The 21,160-nt window shown below is 39.7% G+C and overlaps 3 protein-coding genes across 4 annotated transcripts in view; 1 reads left to right on the top strand and 2 right to left on the bottom strand.

The window, feature by feature from the left end:
• Nucleotides 1-4,639, top strand: part of EVPL (envoplakin) — a 48,126-nt gene extending 43,487 nt beyond the window's left edge. The window contains exon 22 of the mRNA XM_060764643.2: nucleotides 709-4,639. Within this exon, the coding sequence (XP_060620626.2) occupies nucleotides 709-4,152 (3,444 nt within the window). The 3' untranslated portion in view covers nucleotides 4,153-4,639. The remainder of the gene's footprint in view (nucleotides 1-708) is intronic.
• Nucleotides 4,640-6,011: 1,372 nt separating this feature from the next.
• Nucleotides 6,012-14,118, bottom strand: CDK3 (cyclin dependent kinase 3). The gene is made up of 8 exons (XM_060760970.2): nucleotides 14,089-14,118; nucleotides 12,924-13,072; nucleotides 11,729-11,806; nucleotides 10,080-10,200; nucleotides 9,500-9,670; nucleotides 8,375-8,476; nucleotides 6,820-7,023; nucleotides 6,012-6,272 (listed from the first exon to the last, which is right to left on the bottom strand). The coding sequence occupies exons 1-8, from the start codon at nucleotides 14,116-14,118 to the stop codon at nucleotides 6,150-6,152; spliced, it is 978 nt and encodes a 325-aa protein (XP_060616953.2). The 3' UTR covers nucleotides 6,012-6,149.
• A 1,917-nt stretch (nucleotides 14,119-16,035) lies between these two features.
• On the bottom strand, nucleotides 16,036-21,097 carry TEN1 (TEN1 subunit of CST complex). 2 transcript variants are annotated; one of them, XM_060764645.2, is made up of 5 exons: nucleotides 20,902-21,097; nucleotides 19,533-19,562; nucleotides 18,512-18,628; nucleotides 17,775-17,932; nucleotides 16,036-16,527 (listed from the first exon to the last, which is right to left on the bottom strand). In XM_060764645.2, exons 3-5 carry the CDS (start codon nucleotides 18,598-18,600, stop codon nucleotides 16,388-16,390), a joined length of 387 nt encoding a protein of 128 aa, XP_060620628.2. In that variant the 5' UTR covers nucleotides 18,601-18,628; nucleotides 19,533-19,562; nucleotides 20,902-21,097; the 3' UTR covers nucleotides 16,036-16,387. The 2 variants fall into 2 exon arrangements, with proteins under 2 accessions (XP_060620628.2, XP_060620627.2); XM_060764644.2 differs by lacking the exon at nucleotides 19,533-19,562 and having other exon boundaries at nucleotides 20,902-21,095.
• Nucleotides 21,098-21,160: the final 63 nt, after the last annotated feature.

Here is a 21,160-nt window from a genome sequence, read left to right as displayed (position 1 = left end):
TAGCATTGAGCCAGGGCAATTAAAGTGGTGCCAAACTGCATTAATTCTACAGTGCAGATGTGGCCTAAATCCCTAAGGCAACAACAGCTACTTTCTGAAAGCTCTCCTAAACATGGGAAGAAATCATTGCTCTTTGTCTAAAATTGCAGAGCTCATCCCATGTGAGCCATGGGATGTTACTTTAGTTGCCATGGTACAACTAGGAGCTGACACCTCAACTTCTCAGTAAGATTTACGTTTTTATTCCTTTTTTTTTTTTGTAACATTGATATACACTGAAGAGGGCATTTTGGGTATTTGCATGTAAACCTTCTTTGGGTTGCTGTACGTTTTCCTGGCTGTATGGCCATGTTCCAGAAGCATTCTCTCCTGGTGTTTTGCCTGCATCTATGGCAGACATCCTCAAAGATTGTGAGGTCTGTTGGAAACTAGGCAAGTGAGGTTTATTTATCTGTGGAATGTCCAGGGTGGGGGAAAGAACTCTTGACTGTTTGAGGCAAGTGTGAATGTTGTGTAGTGCTGATGCAGTGTATTTTCCTATGCAGGTATTTACACAAGGCTTAGAGAAAGCTGGATCCTGAAGTTCTAAAAATTAACTTTTCTAAATTTTAATCACTACAAGAAAGCATGCTCACAATTGGACTTTTATGGACTCTTTTAATTTGCATTTCTCTTCCTGACATTGTTTTTCTTTCTTTCTTTCTGCAGAAAGAAGTAAATGAAGCAGTGCAAGTGACATATGAGCAGAAACAACAGTCCCAAAACATGGGTAGGTCACAGAGAGAAGCAGACACCGTGAAATCTCAACTGGAAGAGGAACGGAGGAAGAAGGTCAGGGTTCAGGAGGAAATGGAAGTTCTGAGGCGTAAACTTCTGGTGCTAAAGACTCAACGGCCAATTGAAAGAGTAGAAGAGAAAGAAGTGATTGAGTATTACAGAAATCCAGCTCTGGAAAGTGATCTCTCTAAAATATCTCGTCAAATTGAGGATGAAAAGAATAAAAGAAAGGACCTACTGAAAAATGTTCAGATAATGAGCAGCAAGGTCCTTGAAATGGAGAACGACAGGAAGACTTTCAAAAGCCAGCTTCTTACCAAAGAAATTACTAAAATAGAGAAAGATCCAAGCCTAGATGCTCAAGCAGCCAGACTCCATGAAGAAATCAAGCACCTCCGTGAGAATTCAGATTCCATCTCTGAACTTGAACAGCTAAGGAAAGAGCTTCACTTGTTGGAACAGAAGAAGCCAAATATCAGAGAGAAAGTGGTGGTAAAAGAGGTGGTCAAGCTGGAGAAGGCCCCAGAGGTGGTCAAAGCCATCAGAACACTGCAAATGCAAATTGATGAAGACAGTTTCAAGAGAAAGTCACTTGTGGATACAATAGGAAAAATGAAAAGCAGAATTGAAGAGCTTGAGAAGCTGATTGAAAGAGCAGAACCAAAAGTTATTGTGAAAGAGGTCAAACAAGTGGAGCAAGACCCAGAGCTGCTGAAAGAATCTTCCAAACTCCAAACTCTAATTGACGAGGAGAGGAACAAGAATACATCGCAAGCAAGTGAGCTGACAGAACTGCAAAACACATACAGCACTCTAGAGAAGCAAAAGCCGAAGGTGGAAATTAAGGAAAGGGTTAATGAAATCTTTCATATTGACCCTGAAACTGAAGAGGAGATTGCACGTTTGAAGAAAGAACTCCAAGAAGTTACAAGAAGAAGGACAAGGGTTGAGCAGGAAGTTGGGAGTGCCTTAAATGAGCTGAAAGTTCTGAGGTCACAGGCACCTACAGTGGAGTTTCAAGAGGTCATCCAAGAGGTGGTGAAGATGGAGAAAAGCCCAGAGATTCTAAGAGAAATAGGTCGGCTGAAGCAACAGCTGAATGACCTTGTGAATATAAACGGCAGGTCCCAAGAACAGCTGATTAGGCTGCAGGGAGAAAGAGATGAGTGGAAGAGAGAAAGATCCAAAGTTGAAACCAAGCTAGTGACCAGGGAGGTTGTGCGATATGAGAATGACCCTCTACTAGAAAGAGAAGCTGAACGACTCTGCCAAGAAGTACGCAATGCATCGCAAAAAAGGAGAGCAACAGAAGATGCCATCTATGACCTCCGGAATAAGTATATGCTCCTGGAAAGGAGAAAGCCTGAGGAAAAAGTGGTAGTCCAGGAAGTTGTCCTTACGCAGAGGGACCCAAAGCTCAGGGATGAGCATAGCAGGCTCAGCAAGAGCTTAGATGATGAAGTCAGCAACCGCCGACGCTTGGAACGTGAAGTTCAACAGCTTCGGGCAGCAGTTGAAGAGAAAGAGAGATTGCTTACCTTCCAAGATGACAGAAATAAAAGACTTACTTTGGAAAAAGAAATGCGTCAAATCACCTTGAGGATAAAGGAAATTGAGGAAAGCCCCGCCCCAGTTCAAGAAAAAATAATCACAGAAGAAGTGGTCAAGGTTGAGAAAGATCCTGTTCTTGAGCAGTCCAGTACACACCTCCGAATTGACCTGGATAATGAGAAGGCTCAAGTGTTGAGCCTACAGAGGGAATGCAAGAATCTTCAAAACCAAATAGATGTTTTACAGAAAACAAAGTCCCAGGAAAAAACTATCTACAAGGAAGTAATCAGAGTAGAAAAGGACAAAGTACTGGAAAATGAGCGAGCACGTCTCTGGGATCTGCTCAGCAGGGAGCGAATTGCCCGGCAAAATGCAGAAGAAGATATTAGGCGTCTCAAAGAAAAAACAGAGAGAGCAGAAGGCATGAAGAAGACCTGGTGCAAAGAAGAAGCCGAGCTTCAGCAAACTCGGAATGTGGCAATACAAGAAATTGCTAATCTTGAGGAAGAGTTGGGAGAACTGGAAAGACAGCAACAACAGAAAATCCTTTTCCTCAGAGAGCAATCCAAGCTCCTGAGCCAAAGGACAGAGAATGACCGACTAAAGAAGATGCAACTTGTCAGCGAGCTTTCTCACCTTGAATCGGACATACTTAAGGAGAAGGATCAGATTTATGAAAAAGAGAGGGCTATCCGAGAGCTCCAAAGCAGAGTAAATAAGGAAGAACTGAACCATGAGACTCAGATGAGAGAAACAAATCTCTCCACCAAGATCTCTATTCTGGACCCAGAGACAGGCAAGGATGTGTCGCCCTATGAGGCCTACAAGAGAGGCATGATCGACAGGGAACAGTATATCCAGCTGCAAGAATTAGAATGTGATTGGGAAGAAATCACAACTCTGGGACCCAAGGGAGATGTTTCTGTCCTCCTTGACAAGAAGAGTGGAAAACAGTACTCTATTGATGATGCCCTGAGGTTTAGAAGAATTACAAAAGAGGAATATCAGCTCTATAAGGAAGGCAGGATTCCTATTTCTGAATTTGCTCTGCTGGTAGCAGGTGAAACGAAGCAGAACGCCTCCCTCTCTATTGGCTCAATCATCTCCAAATCTCCAGCTACATCACCTGCCTTCCAAAAAAAGCAGAGCTTCTTCCCTCCAACACAGATGGCCTTCTGTGATGATACTTTCCCCATTGCTGGAGTGTATGACACCACCTCTGACAATAAATACAACATCAAATCTGCACTTAACAAGAGGCTGGTGGATCCAATGACAGCTCAAAAACTTCTGGAGGCCCAAGCTGCTACTGGAGGGATCGTTGATCTTGTCTCACGGGATCGCTACTCAGTCCACAAAGCCATCGACAGAGGGCTCATTGACAATACATACACGCAGAGGTTGCTGAATGCTCAGAAGGCTTTCACTGGGATTGAAGATCCTGTCACTAAGAGAAGGCTGCCTGTAGGAGAGGCCGTTCAGAAAGGGTGGATTACGAAGGACAATGCCTTTCCTTATTTGCAGGTTCAGCACCTGACTGGAGGACTAATAGATCCCAAGAAAACTGGCCGTATCCCAGTGTCAGAGGCTGTCCAGGTAGGCATGCTTAGTGGTGACCTGGCCATGATGCTGCAAGATGAATCCAACTATGAAAAGGATCTTGTTGACCCTATCAGCAAAGAAAAAATTAATTATAAGGAAGCTATGGCTCGTTGCCAAAAAGATCCTCTAAGTGGGTTACTTCTCCTCCCAGCCACCTCTGATGGATACCAGTCATATCAAGCAGCCAACCGTTCACCCACTTTGCCTCGCTTCGGACACTGAAAACAGCACCATGGTCTCTAGTTTGCTGGTAGCCTTCAATGCTTTAAATTTGCACTTCACACATTGGAGAGCAGCTCTATTGGTTCCCACCCCTTAGACCATGTTAGCTCTGATTGAAGGGAATTGCATTCCCAAACATCTGGAGGGCATCAGGTAGGAGAGATCTGTTTCAAGCCCTCAGTAGAGCTCACATACTCTGTTAGCACTGGACAGAATTCCTGGCAGTTAAAGCAAATTCTGTGTTAGTCTGAATAGCTAATCTTAGTTTATTATACCAAGGCAGCAATGTGTCTTAAAGATGTATTTCTGATGGTAAAAGGGTTCTAATGCAGGAATAAATGTTTACTGTAGGGAAACAAAGTGGATTTATAAATTTAACCAGTATGCTTGGTAACTGTGTCTCCTTGCAATTTTGAAAGGATGTGCATCAAAGTGCTTTGATTTAAGATTGTTGTCATGTATGCAATAAAAAATAGAATTAAAAAGATTCTGTTAGTTCTCTTTAAAGTAGAAGCACTTCCCTTCACTAAAATGTATATCTACATCAAAATACTAAACAAGAATGAATAAACCTGAAGGAGTCCAAGAATGTACGCTACAAAACTCCAGAGAAAACAATAGTGCCAATGGTTATGTGGGTTTCAGAGCCATAGTAACACAGAAGCAGAAATCTATTGGTCACCTCAAAGAAAGACTGAAGCCCTAAAAGGTTTTACAAGACGAGCAAAAAAGAAAGGAAGGAAGGAAGGAAGAAAATTTCATTCCCTCTGCGATCAATGATATTTTGTACTACAGCATGCATTCAAAATAAGGATAATAGATAGAAATCACAAGCCCTGTTGTCCATAAGAAAGCTTTTAAACCATCCGGAATATTCTTTATTTGAGTGCAGAGAGAAACATATACAATAACAGTCATCAATAAAACCATCTGAAATGTCAATAATAACTATTTTACAAATCTGACTAAACAATTGTTCAGATCCATAAATGAAACAGCTTCTCCATTTGCAAAATAATTTGATGCAGCAGAAGGGATCAGTGACAAAAGGGGAGCATATTTCCATTGCTTCCCTCGACCCCCCTTGAGCCACCTCCCATGATGCTCCATAAGGGGCATCAGCCTTCACAAGCAGATTTCTTAGATGTAGAAGGGCTGCATAGAAAAGAGATTCAAAAAGAAACTTTTCCATTGGTGGAAGGACTGCCTCAGGAATAAATCTCTGCTTGCAGGATCTCTGGATCCAACTCAAGACCATCACATAGTTTGTCAAGCATTTATTCTCTGATGTTCTGTAGTATCTATGTCATGATGCCTTTCTCTTGACACACTGATGGTCAGTATTTCCAATAAATTACAGTCAAAATTTTAGTGCTATCACAAAGTCCAGTGACTAAGATCAAGAACTCCCACGCTAAATCTGTAATAGAAACACCAAGTTCTGGTTTTCCTGTCTTAAAGTACAAGGTTTCCTGAGTATAAAGAAGGATATGGAAAACATGGCAAAAAGGGAATATAATGATGAGGAATGAAGGAAGAAACTGAAATGTATCATTCTAGGATGTGGCTCTGATGCCCAGTTATCCCTCCCTGTATTATTGTTTTGAGCACTGATAGCACTGTGAACGCCAACACAAGGGGAACATTTTAAGAACAGGATCAAAAGGTAGGCTTGCAGACTCCAGTTTTAAAGTTGGGCTTACATCGACTAAGTTTAACTAATTTCTCTTCAAAACAATATCTGAACCACAGCAGATATTACATAATATGTGATTGCAAGGCTTGGACTTAGACTTCTGTCCCATTCCATCACTTCTTTAATTATGATGAACACTAAACTTATTACCTCATTTAAGGGACAAGCAAGTGTCATTTTAAGAAGCTTTAGAATAGTAAAATGTTACATTAACATAATATTAACTCCTGCACAAGACCAGAGTGCACCTAAATCAGGATGAGAAGGTCATCTTCTGCATTCATCCCAAAACTGCTTCCTCTCATGGGCCATATCGCTGCACCACATGCAGCTCTTTGGCATCCCATGGCGCCTGCCGGAAATACTGGTGGTTCAGAGCAGCTTTGGCTGAGATACGCCTGTTGGGGTCATACAGTAGTAGTTGCTGAAATTAAAAGAAGAACAAACAGTGCTTCACAATCTTTAAGTGTCAAAGCACTCACTCAGTGAAAATTTGACATTATTCAAACAAGTCTGAAATGGGTTCTGGAGAATGGCAATTTGTGACAACTGGAAAGCAATGGTTCTAGTCCTCATTAAGATGTGTGCAAAATTCAGGAAATCCTATGAATTACTCCTGCAAGAGTACAATTAATAGGAATTAGAAACTGCCCTAGATAGATTACATATAACCAATATTGGAAGGCTTGAGTTTAAATGTTATGGAGTCAATTCATAGGCTATTTACAGTACATGAAAGTATGTGTGCCACTTTATTTGAATGTGTGCATAGGATTTCAACCTTTGCTTCAATCTCAGAATTTACATTCTGAAACCTAGGGGTGGAGGGTTATTTTACACTGGACCAAACAACAATGGATGGACATAGCATATATCAACTTAAGATGCGAAACTGAACCTCAGATTTTAGTTTATGACCACCTTAACTCAATACACTAATGCCACAGCCTCTGTTCCAGCTTTTTACTCACAGCCAGTAAGTCTCGTCCTTCCCGGTCCAAGTTTGGAATTACCACCTTCATGTCTTTTCTTGGCCACCTTGGGAAACTCCCCTTGTAGTCAGGAAGCTGAGTCACTCCTGGCCATAGCAATTCAGTCGGTGTCCCAAGAGTGCGGAAGATTCGGAAGAGCTGGTCAATTTCTGAGTCTCCAGGAAACAAGGCCTTTCTGGTCACCTGGAATTTTTAAAAAGCAGATGATTTGCTTATCTAGCTCAACAGAACAATCTAAGTGATCCACGTTTGAGATAACGGTAATCTTTCACCAAGTAAAACTTCCTATGACAACATAAGAAGAGTCCCACTTGACCAGACCAAAGCCATGCCTGGCATCCTGTTTCTTGCAGTGGCCAGCCAGATGCTTTTGGGGAGTATGTAGGCAGGATATAAGGGCAATAGATCAATCTTATTTTAGTCCTAAATAACTGGTATTGAGTGCTACTGTGCCTCTGATCTCAGCAGTGATATATACAATACAGCCTTCATGACAATGAGCTATTGACAGGCATTGCCTCCATGAGTTTGTCTAATCCACCTTTCAATTCAAGCAACAAGGGGGATGTGTTTAGCCTGTAATTAACATTTGCTATGGGTTTTTTTTTCCAGGGGAACACATTCCAGTAAACTTGCAAAGTAAAACCATCCAACGATCTGTCATAAAACAAAGCTGTCTAATGCAAAATGACTGAGGAAAGGCACGTACCATTACAAATGAATGTTTCATTATGAAGAAAAATCATTTTAACACATTTTATATATACATAAGGAAATTGTAACACAAGTCTATGGCTATCTCAATTTCTTGAGAAAATGAACTCCATAGTTTGATTGGATTGTTAGAGAAAAAGTAATTTTGTCTGCATTGTATCTGTCACCATTCAGCTTCCCAAGTGAATATTGTGTGTGTGTGTGTGTGTGTTTGACACCTGATGTTGGGGGAACCTCTAGATCATTGCTTCTTAAAGTGTGGGTCCCGATCTCAAATGGAGTCCCCTTAGCTCAATGTTGGAATCTGGAAAAATTTTCTGAATATCAAGGTGCAGCAGTTCCTTGTCTGTGTTTGCGAGTTCTTTGTGGATAGTGTCTGCAAGTGATCAAACCTGCCACCTTAAACTGTATCAGTGTCTTTAAAAATGTTGTTTAATATTACCTTGGCAAAATACTTGCAAGAAAATGAAAAAAAAATGAAGGGAGAATCTAAAGCTACCAACTTTGTCATTTTCCAATGCTGCCTAGCCTGCGTGTTTCTTACTCTAAAGCTGCAAAGTAATCTTTACTTGCATTCCCTTTATACAGCAGTGCCCCCTAGTGGCTACAGCCATCGCCATACATTTCTTTTAACACTTTGAAACCAGTAAAACATCAAGAGGAAGACAACAAAAAAGTCCCCTTTGAACAAATGCTAGGAGGAGAACCCCATGACAGGATCACCTTAGGGTCACCATAATTCAGAAGAGATTTGAAGGCATGCAAACAACAAAAACATAAAGCTGCAACCCTTCTTTGAAAAATAATTGAAAAATGTTACCATTTCAGCAAATATGCAGCCAATGCTCCAGATATCCACTGCCGTGGAGTAGTACTTACAACCCAGTAAAATTTCAGGGGCTCGATACCATAAAGTTACAACCTAGAAGAAATCACGTTGGAAGCTGAGTCCAAATTGTACTGATTACAGATGAAAGTTTAAAAAACTAAATCATTATGGTTGCACCATAATGATTTAATGATGCAAAACTCAGGCTCAAACCACATGGCACATTAAATAGGTAACACAACTGTATAATGTTTTCTGTTTACTCAAAGGGTCTAATGCACATGACTGTAATCCAGATGGAAATTAGTGAGCATGGGAAGGAGAGACTTACACCTGCCACATCAGTGTCTTATTTAAACTTCCCCTCATCCACACAAAAGGGTTTTTAAAAAATAATTAAGTTGGTGTTTTTTTGATGAGCAACAGCTCATTTCTTCTGTACGATCTTGGCTCCCAAAACTTATATGCCAATTAATAGGCTGCTCTTGAACATTTCACAGGACACTACAAATATAACATAGCTTTGATGCCAAAAGATATCATTTTGACTTCCAACCAGCTGCAAGAAAAGGCTGGATTTAATCTATTAATTCTGAGCTTTTTTTTCTTCCTAGAATGCATCTACACTGTAGAATTAATGCATTTTGAAACAACTTTACTGTCATAGCCGAATGCTACGAAATCTTGGGTGTTGTAATTCGACACAGTCTTCAGCTTTCTCTGCCAAAGAGTGCTGATGCCACACCAAATTATAACTCCTAGGATATCATAACACTGGGCATTTAAAGTGGTGTCAAACTACATTAATTTTATAATGTATAACCAACCTTACGTTTTTCTCAGCAAAAGCTGTTCACAATTTCTCCATTTACTGCACCAATGTGACATATCTAAATAAAGTGTAAACCTTCTCAGGGCGCTTCCACATAGCCATATATCCCAGAATATCAAGGCAGAAAATCCCACAATATCTGCTTTGAAGTGGTTTATCTGAGTCCACACTGCCATATATTCTAGTTCAAAGCAGAAAATGTGGGATTTTATACAGCTGTCCGGAAGGGGCCTCAGTGGGTAACCTGGAGACATTATTTCATAGAAAGAGAGTTACCTCATTACCTCATGAGTATAAGTGCGCAGTGGAACACCAAAGGCCCTAGCAAGGCCAAAATCTGCTAATTTTATGGCTCCTGTTTCATTTATGAGTAAGTTCTGGGGCTTCAAGTCTCTGTGGATGACTCTGTGGGAATGACAGAAGCTCACGCCTTGTAGTAACTGGTAAAGATAGCTCTGGGAAGAAAAGATTCAAAGACCAAGAAACTATGAGAGGTTAACATATAACTCCCCAAAACAAAAGGTGGGAGGGAATTTTGTTTGCTTGTAAAAGAAATGGGTTCCACCCGAAATGTTTGCTGTGTCCATGGAAATATGGTGAAGTTCAAGCAGAGGTTTCCCGCATCTAGTTTTTTTATTAAAGGGGAAAAGGGCCCTTTATCACTGACAAGGGTTGTATGGGAAGAAATTCTATTTCCCTTTATCTTTCTCTAAGTACTTATTTCTCATACTTAAAAAAAACTCTGGGGATCTGTCAGACATCTGGAAAGAGGGACAGTCTAATGCAGATGCTTGTGGGACAACTTGAATTTCCCAGCAGATAATAATTGATGAGCAAAATCAGCATGTTTGCATAACTTTGTACCTGAATTAAACTCATAGGCAATTCCCCTGTGCGGGATGAATCCATGTATTTTTTAAGGTCCTGATTAAGGTACTCAAACACCAGATAGAGTTTCTTCTGACTATGTATGACATCAAGAAGCCTGTAATAAAAATGAAATCCAGGTACTGAATGTCAGAATTTGAAAGAACTACGGCAATATTGTCACTAATACACAAAGAACATCAACTTTTTTACAATATGATATTGATTCCTGGACTGAGGAAATCCAGCTTTAAATCCCAGTCAAACATAAAACTGGATCCTTGAAGGTCTCTGTGGGTAAAAAAAAATAAAATAACAATAATAACAATGTTTTGTATTCACAATCACAATCTAGCAATTTATTGTCGAAGGCTTTCATGGCTGGAATCACTGGGTTGTTGTAGGTTTTTCTGGGCTATGTGGCCATGTTCTGGAGGCAATTTTTCTCCTGACGTTTCGCCTGCATCTATGGCAAGCATCCTCAGAGGTGGTGAGGTCTGTTGGAAGTAGGAAAATCTAGCAATTATTTTGACACTATTGCCATGACATTCACTCCTCTGCCATGACATTCACTCCTAGCTGGGAATTCCATGTGCTTGCCATCAGATTATGGTTGAATGATATTTTTGCCAGGTTTAGAAAGGAGTTGAGTCAAGAAAAGTATATGGATGGTGTGATTTTAGTATAGAATATAATGTTTTTGAATATCTAATATGTATTAATTTTAACTTAATTTGTAATTTTAATATTTTGGAATTGTATGGGTTTTAAGGCATTGAATAATTGCCTCTGTTGTAAGCGGCTTGAGTTCCCTTCGGGGTAGAGAAAGGTGGGGTATAAATAGGGTAAACAAATAAATAAATATTTAACTAAATAATTGAAACAGGATTCCAGTCAACGTCTTTCTATTTTTAATTTTACCATGTGCCTCTAAGTCATTTCTAACTAATTCCTTTAAAGGAATGTATCATGGGATTTTCCTGGAAAAAATTGTTTGGAGAGAGTTTGCCTTCCTCTGAGGCTGAAACAGTGTGATTTGCTCAAGGTCACCAAATGGTTTTCCATGGCCAATCAAATATTCAAGCTCTACTCTCCCTGTGTCCCAGTCCAACACTCAAACCACTATACTATGCTATCTCTCTGACTTTATATGTAGTGTTAATTAAATGAAATATAATCGGTATTTGCATCAAGGCAATCGGTTTTACTCTGATTTGTTCTTTCTTCTTTCTAACCTCATGAATAAAACATCGCAGGGTATATTCTGAAATAACAACATAGGTAAGGAGAAATAAGGAGGAAGATATCAAACTGTAAGCCTGCTTACCATTAAGTTAACTCATAGATGGAACAGATTTGTTCTAAAAACAGATAACTTGTGCATTTTAATAAGTGACACTCAACTGTCAAGAAGCAGCTCTGTCTTCCTTGGAACAAGTCTGAAGAAACACATCAACCATTTGCTCCCTCCTCAAGGGCATGGCTCAGAGTCTCAAGAAAACAAGAACAGGATTGCATCCTGAATCTAGAAATAGCCACCCTGTAATGTTTGCATGGCACTATACAATATAGGTCTCAGCGCATAACTTGTGACATAAATAATATAGCTAAAGCTTAGAGCACTTAAGTTCTGAAGCTCTTCTTACCTCACTATGTTTGGATGTTTCAGCTCTTTCAGCAAAGAGATTTCTCTGATTGCTGTACTAGGAACCCCTTCAGTCTCCCTGTGGCAAAAGAGATCCTGATTTCAGGCAACCCAGTGCTTCCAAAATAATGCTTTATGGGGCATAATTATACCCAACCCTCACTGGTCATTTCATTTTTTTCCCAACGGAATACTTAATATAATCAAACAAAGAAACATAAATATAGAAATTTCAGAGAGACCACCAATGCTATTTCTATATTATTTCCCAACCTCCGTCAGCTGAACTGTTAAATGAATGCCGTGAAGGAATGACAGTCCTTTGCCAATCAATCCAGTTCCTTCTTGGAATCAGGACTACGCAAAAACGTTGCAATCATTTCATATGAGTATTAATCAGTAATAGCAACTGATGTGATAGTCAGGGATGTAGAGAGATGGAGGACAGGATACTAAAAGAACAGCAGCAGATGGGGTTTCATGGAAACATCTTATTTAAAAAATTATTTTAAAAAATGTTCAGATTTTTCACCATGCAATCATTGTATTGCCTCAGATACCTATCAGATCATGAAAACCATGCTTCAAAATGAAAATCATTTATGTGTATATCCCTATAGAATCAATCAATAACTGATAAGCAAACTAATCAATTCATTGTTTTTTCATTTATGAAGTGATCCCCAACGAACTGTTCCTGTGAATGTATTCATAATTCATCACAAATTAAATTAATTAACATTCCAAGTTTCAATAAAAAAAGGTTTACGCTCCCAATCAGAGCCAAGTTAGATTTATTAATAAAACGTTTTAAAATTTAGAAAAGAATTATGTAGGAGACATAATTATTGGGGGAGATCAATATAGCCAGAGTAAAAGGGAAAGGAAAATATAAGGAATTGAATCAGACAATCTTCATAATTGAATAAATAAAATAATACAAAGAACAGAGGTACAACTGTTCCTGGAGGAAGGGAGAAGGGAGGAAGAGGGAAGGGAAAAATTGGATATGTATAAGTAGCAGATAAGTATAGAAATGTAAAGGATAGAAAAACAGGAATAATTAGAATGGTATTAAAATTAATTGATTTTTTTTTGTAATGTGATTGTGATAGTGTTAAAATTTACTTACAGCACCATATAAAATTTATGCAGTATATTAAAAAGAAGAAGAAATATGGAAACCAGATACTTACGAATCTAAACGGATTTTTTTCAAAGCAACTAACTGGCCTGTCTGCCTGTTTCTGGCTTTATATACTACTCCATATGTACCTTCCCCAATCTTCTCCACTTTCTGGAAAGTATCTTGGAAAGTGTCCATTCTTTGTCTCCTTCCTTCCTCCTATAACACGTAATCAAATTATTACAATAGTCCTATTTTATCGTTTAAGTGCATGACATAGTTCCATCCTCAAGTGCTTGAGAAATAATGTGCCTTTTACCTTGGTTTTCATAAATATTATTTATATCTTTCAAAACAGATGTCCCTTTATAGAATAAATCTTTTATAAATAAATAGTTGTTCTCAACTATTACACTATTTGTTTCACTACTCTAAACAAAGCCTACCTCCAGGAACACAGTATCCACCCCATTTTCACATAATGGTTCTCATCCTTCTTTCAAGAAGCTCTAGGCAGCATTTTAGTCTAATGATGAATCTGTGAAGGTGAGCCCAAAAAACAGTCACCTTCTGAGGACCTCCTGTAGAGTTTCATTTCATAGCCAAACCTCTGAGCTCTGATCCCTGGTTTCATACAATAAAGCTTTGAGCAAAACATCACTGGTGCTATCCAACTTCCTCATTCGCACCTCTTTTTGCAAAATATGTACTGCTTTCATACTAACAAAGATGCCAAAAATAGGATCCATGCACAACTACGTGTCCATTTTATAAATTATTCAATTGCAGATATAGACACGAGACCATTCCAAATGGGAGACATTTCCTCTGAGGCATGTTAGGCCACGATTGCTGTCAAAAGAGGAGACAAACTATAAACATTATGCAGCATGATGCCCTTCTCCATGGATTCAGTATCCACGTTTTCACATACCCTCACTTCAAATAGTACCCTCCCCCACAGAAGTGTTTGTGGGCCTTTTTAGGTCGTCTTGTGTAATTCTGTGGCATGTTGTATAGTCAAAACATTAGGTTTGGTATTATCTAAGGTTTCCTGAATATATCCTCTGTAGATACAAGGGTTGAACAGTGTCAATTGGCAGGGCTTTAGGCCCAGGCCTTGAGGTGGCCAGTGAGATAGCGCACCCCAGTCCCAAATTATCCCCCTTCCTATAACAATTATAGGTTTAACTGCAACTTAAGGGTAAAAAACAACTCTTTGCAAGACTTCCCACCTGCTGAATGGCTTTCCCATTTGTCTCCATGACTTCTTTGCTGCTGGAAGGGGTGGCAAGTCACCTCACACAAGTGTCCTTCTCCACCACAAGGGGGATACAGTCAAATGTGCATTACTACCACCTAGTGTTGTAAGGTGTAAATAAAATAATACATTTATTTTCACGCTTTATATTTGACTCCTATACTGTAATTGTGTGTATCCCTCAGAAGCAGAGGGCTGTGAGAATGTAAACAGTGCAAATTGGAGGCCTTGGCTTCTTTAAGTGAGTCAATCTACCCCAGGTATGGGCAAACTTGGGCCCTCTCTCCAGGTGTTTTGGACTGCAACTCCCACCATTCCTAACAGCCTCAGGCCCCTTAAGCCGCTTAAGCAGCTGAGGGGGAAAAGGAAGGGGCCTGAGGCTGTTAGGAATGGTGGGAGTTGCAGTCCAAAACACCTGGAGAGAGGGCCCAAGTTTGCCCATAGCTGGTATAGATGCAGCCCTAGACAACAAATGCCTTTGGTCTGGTCCAGCAAGGCCTTGTATTTTTATTGAACTTGTTCAAAGCAACTATTGATTAATGCTGTTTGCGTACCTTTTTGCATCCCTTGATGAGAACTAAACATGCTATATCTGGAATGTCTCCTTTGCAAGATAAGAGGAGCCTTTTATAAGCAACACTATGATACAAGGGATATAAAGTAGAGCAGTCCTAGTCAGTCTAGTTCAGTGGTTCTCAACCTGTGGGTCCCCGGGTGTTTTGGGCTACAACCCCTGAGGATTTCTGGGAGTTGAAGGCCAAAACATCTGGGGAGTCACAGGTCAAGAACCACTGGTCTAGTTAGTACCACTTGCATGCTGTCATGGAGTCATCCTTCACACAATGGCAATGTATAGGCAGTCCCCAAGTTATGAACAATGTAGGTTCTGTAAGTTGAATCTGTATGTAAGTTGGATCGTGTACATTTTTATATGCAACTCCAGCCAAAAGTGTGTGTGTATATATATGTGTGTCTGTGTGTATGGAACGATTCCATCAGTGCTGCCGCCGAAAAATCCTGCAAATCTCTTGGGAAGACAGGCGGACAAATGTCAGCATGCTGGAAGAAGCACTGAAGTGATGCTCCTACGCCATCGACTCTGCTGGACTGGCCACGTTGTCCGAATGCCCGATCACCATCTCCCAAAGCAGCTACTATAGAATCATAGAGTTGGAGGAGACCTCATGGACCATCCAGTCCAACCCCCTGCCAAGAAGCAGGAAAATTGCATTCAAAGCACCCCTAACAGATGGCCATCCAGCCTCTGTTTAAAAGGTTCCAAAGGAGCCTCCACCACACTCCGGGGCAGAGAGTTCCACTGCTGAATGGCTCTCACAGTCAGGAAATTCTTCCTAATGTTCAGATGGAATCTCCTTTCTTGTAGTTTGAAGCCATTGTTCCGCATAATCCCAAATCAAGAACGGGAAATGTAATGATGGTGAATAGGAAAAGAGATTTAAAGATGGGCTTAATGCCAACCTTAAAACTGTGGCATAGACACCAAGAACTGGGAAGTCCTGGCCCTTGAGCGCTCAAGCCAGAGGTCAGCTGTGACCAGCAGTGCTGCAAAATTCGAAGAGGCAAGAATCGAGGGCAAGAGGAAGTAAGGTGCCAAGAGGAAGGCATGTCAAGCCAACCCTGACTGGTTATTGAGTATACACTCAATAACCCAAAAATATTAAAAGCCAAATTCCTCCTAATACCAGAGATGTATTTATTAGGAATAACAAATGTAAAACTAAATGAAAATCAGGACAAAATGCTTTTCCTCATGTGTACTGCTGCAAGATTAACTCTGGCCAAAGTCTGGAAGCAAAATAAAGTACCAACCATTGACGAATGGATACTTAAAATGTTTGATTTAATACAAATTGACTGCCTGTCACAAAAATTAAGAGATGCAAGAAAGAAAACAAACTGGTCAGGATTTAAAGACTTTATTCAAAGTAATGGAATAACACTAATTATAGACTTTTCCTACTGAATCGGAGATTTGCATCAGTTCTATACATTTTTATTATTTAAATGGCTTTCTAAACATGATGGTGACTTACAAGCATCCTAATGGAATACAAGCATCACTTCTATGTTAGAAGAAATATACATTCTCTGAATGCAATAGTAAAAAAAAGGGTGCTTTCAAAATATTGATCTCAAGCTTAAATAAAAAATACAGCTTTACAAAAGCATTACAAAGTGATCCAGGAAAAAGCTCACAAGCTAGTGAGATAGTAAATATAGCATAGAAAGAAGTCTGTTTCACAGAAAGTTCATCAGGAGGAAGTGTTTCCTCCTGGATTCTTCATTCTCTCCTGGAAATATTTTCTCTGCTCATCAATAGCATTTTCCAACAACTGAAGGTTTATTCCTTCCACGCATGTAAATATCCGTGCCTTGACAATGACGTTCTCACCTGTAAATGTAAGCATTCAATTCATCAAAATTATGGTAACTTTTAATACAGTCTTTGATACCCAGTTCATCTTTCCCCCGCAGTGCCCACTGGCCATTAAATCTAGTAAGTAATTCCCCATAAGTTCTTACATCATCCTTAGAGGTGGGTCTCGCAATAGCTTCTATTGGTCTCAATCACAGAGGTGTTTTTGGTTCCATACCCAACTTGTACCTATTCCGAATGTCTATTAGACTTCCTCTAATTATATGTTTATTGAATGCCTTATTTAGCCTCTCTCCTTCATACCAAAGGTATACATGCCAAACAAATCTTAGGCCATGGCCTTCTAAATGAAGTAAATTTGTATTCTTGAGTTGTTTCCAATCTCTGAGCCAGCTCATGCAAGCAGTTTCATAGTAAGTTCTTAGGTCTGGTAAATTTAGTCTCCCCACCCCACCCCACCCCCCACCCCCCTCCGCTCTTTGACATCAATTAAATTCTTGTATGCAATCCTGGCTTTTTCCTCTGACCAAATGAATTTTATAATGTCCCTTTTCCATACGTTAAAAATGTTGATAGGTATGTTCTGAAATAGAAAGAGCATTTTGGAGAGTATCATCATCTTGATAATTGCTAATATTGAGATGAATTTTCAGCAGTTGTGACTGTGGATTCTATCCTCTGCTTGATCCACATACAAGCCTTCTTTGCTATTCACTATTAGTACAATAAAGTCCATCTGCTTTCCAAATTGTAGGAGAAGATAACAAAATTTCTAGTACACATATACCATCATACTATAATTTCTATGTTATATATTTTAAATGTTTGTTTGTTTTTTTCTTAGACAAGGAATCTGGGGTCCAAAGATTAATTTTTTATTTTGTTGGAATAAACTTAGCATGTCCCCAACATAGTACCCTGTCATGTGGTGTGAACTTGTCTATTGATGCCTAAGTGAATGGCTCAAAAGGAAAAAAAACAACTATCAAAAGGATAACCAAATTAAGCATAACTTACCAGGAAATAACTGCTCCTAAGATATTAGGCTTCCAAAAGCATCCATTTCAATGCTTACAAGAGTGATTCTCAATGTTTGGTCCTCAAGATATTTTGAACTTCAGTTCCCAGAATCCTTAACCATTGATCAAATTGGCTGAGAGATTAAATCCCCCCCCCCCCCCCAAATCACAGACAGAACAATATTTGAGAATTGGTCAAGATTATCCCTGGTTCCATGGAATGAAAAAACACAGATGACTTACCCTCTCCACATTCAGTTTCCCCAAGTACGAGATAGGGGGACCCAAGGTGTGCTTGGAATGGTTCCACCAACTTGGTACAAACCCAGATGCTGTGCTGAACAGAAGCGTGCTGAGCTGTTATAATGGCTTGAGAACTGGTCATATCATAGGAGTGTAGCCTGAAGGACAAAAATGGAACAAGCCTAATTCATGATGATGATGGTGTACAATAACTTCTATAATACTTTACAAACCAGGGATTATATTAATAGGGGTGTTGAATCTTACAGAATCTTATTATTTAAATAAGAAAAGGGACTTGTGTAGCCCTCCTGATGTTTTAGACTGCCAATACCATACCTCACCACTAGTTCCACTGGCTAGGACTGCTGGGAGTTACAATCCAACAAAGGCAGCATTATTTCCCTTCTTGATTTAAATGTACTGTAACTGCTTTGTGGCAGACCAAGGAGTGAGCCAAGGTTAAAAACAAATCATAGAGAGAGAGAGACTATCAATATAGATATTAGACATAAACAAAATTGAACAATTTGAACTCAATCTGCTCTGGACATGAAAGCTATTTGTAGGTTCAATTTAAGTCAGCATTGAAAAAAACCCATCCCATTTCATCCTAAATGTAAGTGCTTAATAGGCTCAGCAAAGGGCTACTGGAAGCAAATTCTCCTTGGATAATTTGAAAGAATCATTAGGTAGATCCAAAGCAGCACAAATCATAATATAGGAATTGTACTGACCTGCCAAATGTTCTTACTGTCTTTCCTTCTGGGACTGAAGCAGAATTTATTTCCCAAGGAAAATGATATGTTCCAGGCGCTGGAAGCATGGCATTCACCTGGTCTTAAGGGTAGAGCCTATAAAAGTTGAAACAAATGTTTAAAGGGTATCTTTCCATTTTCATAGACTTCAAAAAGTATCAATAGAATAAGAACCCATTGCTGTTCTTTACACAAAGGTGTTATTTTCAGAGCATTTTTTTCACCACTGTGAGCTGAATAACAAGTACATAAATAGCCAAATAGAACAAGACTGGTTCAAGAAATGGTCTGTGCTAATTGCCAAAATAGACGGAGATTATAGATATAGCATTTTGAACCAGGCTTTCCACATGGTTAAACTGATGCAATGACATCATTTAGAATTGCTATTCCAGGGAGGTGTGAGGGAATGGGGGGAGCGCGGGGTGATGGGTGATACATAACTAAGGAATGTATAAAATGTCATTTAAGGAATATTCACTTTTTGAATAATGTATACTGAAATAAGTCCTATATGGCATAATTTTGTTGATTGTTGGGATGTATCAAATAAAGGAAGAAAAAAACCTATAAAGAAAAAGGTTCTTAATCATATATGTGGTGGAAGTGTTCTGAAATAATAAAATTCTGGCAAATGATACAAGAAAAAATTCAGGAGATATTGCAGATAAAAATTCAAATTAATAATGATTTGCTACTATGGGGAGTGTTAGAACACCCGAGTATAAAAATCAATTGCCAGGAGTTATTTAAAGTAACAATAAGAACAGCACATGCGGTGATCACTAGAGGATGGAAAGACAAATCAAAATGGACGTTAAGTAATTAGAATGATTATATGTACAACCAAGTGTTGTGAGACATTATGGGAATTGTGACTATGCAAGTAACAAGAACAAACAAACAAAATGACATTACAAATAGATGGAAAGTCTACTTCAACTGTGTAAAAAATGGAGGAGCCAATGATCACATCAAAGAAAAAATACTAAGATGTTACCAGTGGCTGGATCTGCAAGATTAGTAGAATCTTGGTTGAGGAGGAAGAGGGAGGGAGGGAAAATATAGATTTGGAAGTTAAATGTTAAAGAAAGGGAAGTACTATTGTTATGATTATGATTATAAATTTCAGTCAAAAGTACAATTTTATATATATATATATATATAGAGAGAGAGAGAGAGAGAGAGAGAGAGAGAGTTCACCTAAGATCAAAGAGCATTCTGAACTCCACCAATGATGGAACTGAAGCAATCTTGGCCCACAGAACCCCCATGACCAAGAGAAAATACTGAAAGGGTTAGGTAGGCATTGACCTTGAGTTGTAGTTCACCTATATCCAGATAGCACTGTGGACTGAAACAATGATGGATTTGGATCAAACTTGGCATGAATACTCAGTATGCCTAGATGTGAACACTGGCGGACTTTGGGGGAAATAGACCTTGAGATTTGGGGGTTGGGATTTATAGTTAATTTTCAATCAAAGAGCACTCTGAACCCAGCCCCCAATGGATCTGAATAAAACTTTGCATACTACCTACATGGCCAACATTGAATATTGGTGGGGTTGGGGAGGCTGTTTTGGAATTCTGGGAGTTGTAGTTCACCAATAGCAAAAAAGATGAGAAGGCCAGGCAGAGCCATCTCTGCCAAAGAGGTTCCTAGAACCATCAGAAATATGTGTTTTCTGATGGTTCTGACTCCCAGGTTAAGAAACACTGGTATAGATGTTAGGAAGTATTATATTGGTTCATGTATATAGATTTGTTTCACTGTTTTTCAGTAATGTGTAAATTGCAACGAAAAACATATAAGTCTGTTCACTTCTAACTTCTGGCAAATATATCGAGATTTTTAAAGCAAGATTTGTTCAGAGGGGGTGGTTTTTGCCTTCCTCTGAAGCTGAGAAAGTGTGCCCTGCCCAAGATCACCCTCCTCTGCCAATGAGTGCTAGTGCCCCACCAAACTACAAATCCCAGGATCCCATAGCACTGGCAGTTAAATGATTGCCAAACTGTGTGAGGCTTCTTCCACACAGCTGAATACAACCCCACATTACCTGCTTTGAACTGGGATATATGGCAGTGTGGACTCAGACAACACAGTTCAAAGCAGATATTGTGGGATTTTGCTGCCTTGATGTTCTGGGTTATATGGCTGTGTGGAAGGGCCCTAAATTCTACAGTGTGTTGATGAACCCTGAGCCTACAAAAACTCATGCTTCAAACTGTAGTGTCAAGGTTCCTTTGTGGTCTTCCTAAGAGACATCATAGAACTACAAAATGAATGGGGAGGAAAGAGGTGGGAAAATGCGGTTCAGCTGAAGATAATTCTACAAAGAGGGGAAAAAACCTGCAACCTGGCTCACCTCCTCCACTGTCTCCTCTTCAAGAGCCCACGCCGCCAAAGACCGCCTTCTAAAGCAGTGGCTCCCAACGTTTTGTTCCTCAGGGGTGTTTTGGACTTCAGCTCCCAGAATTCCTGGCAGTTGCCCAAGTGGGCTGAGGCTTTTGGGAGTTGAAGTCCGGCTGACCGCGCCCACGCCGGCAGGAGCGAGCAGCACCGCCTTCATGTCACGTGGCGGAGGGCGGGCCTTCCTATTGGGCGGATGCCCGGAGGGAGGGTGA

This window comes from Anolis sagrei, chromosome 2 (assembly GCF_037176765.1).
Source record: "Anolis sagrei isolate rAnoSag1 chromosome 2, rAnoSag1.mat, whole genome shotgun sequence".
Classification (NCBI taxonomy): domain Eukaryota; kingdom Metazoa; phylum Chordata; class Lepidosauria; order Squamata; family Dactyloidae; genus Anolis; species Anolis sagrei.
The sequence above is the reverse complement of the archived record's forward strand: the minus strand, read 5'-3'. Positions and strand labels throughout refer to the sequence as shown.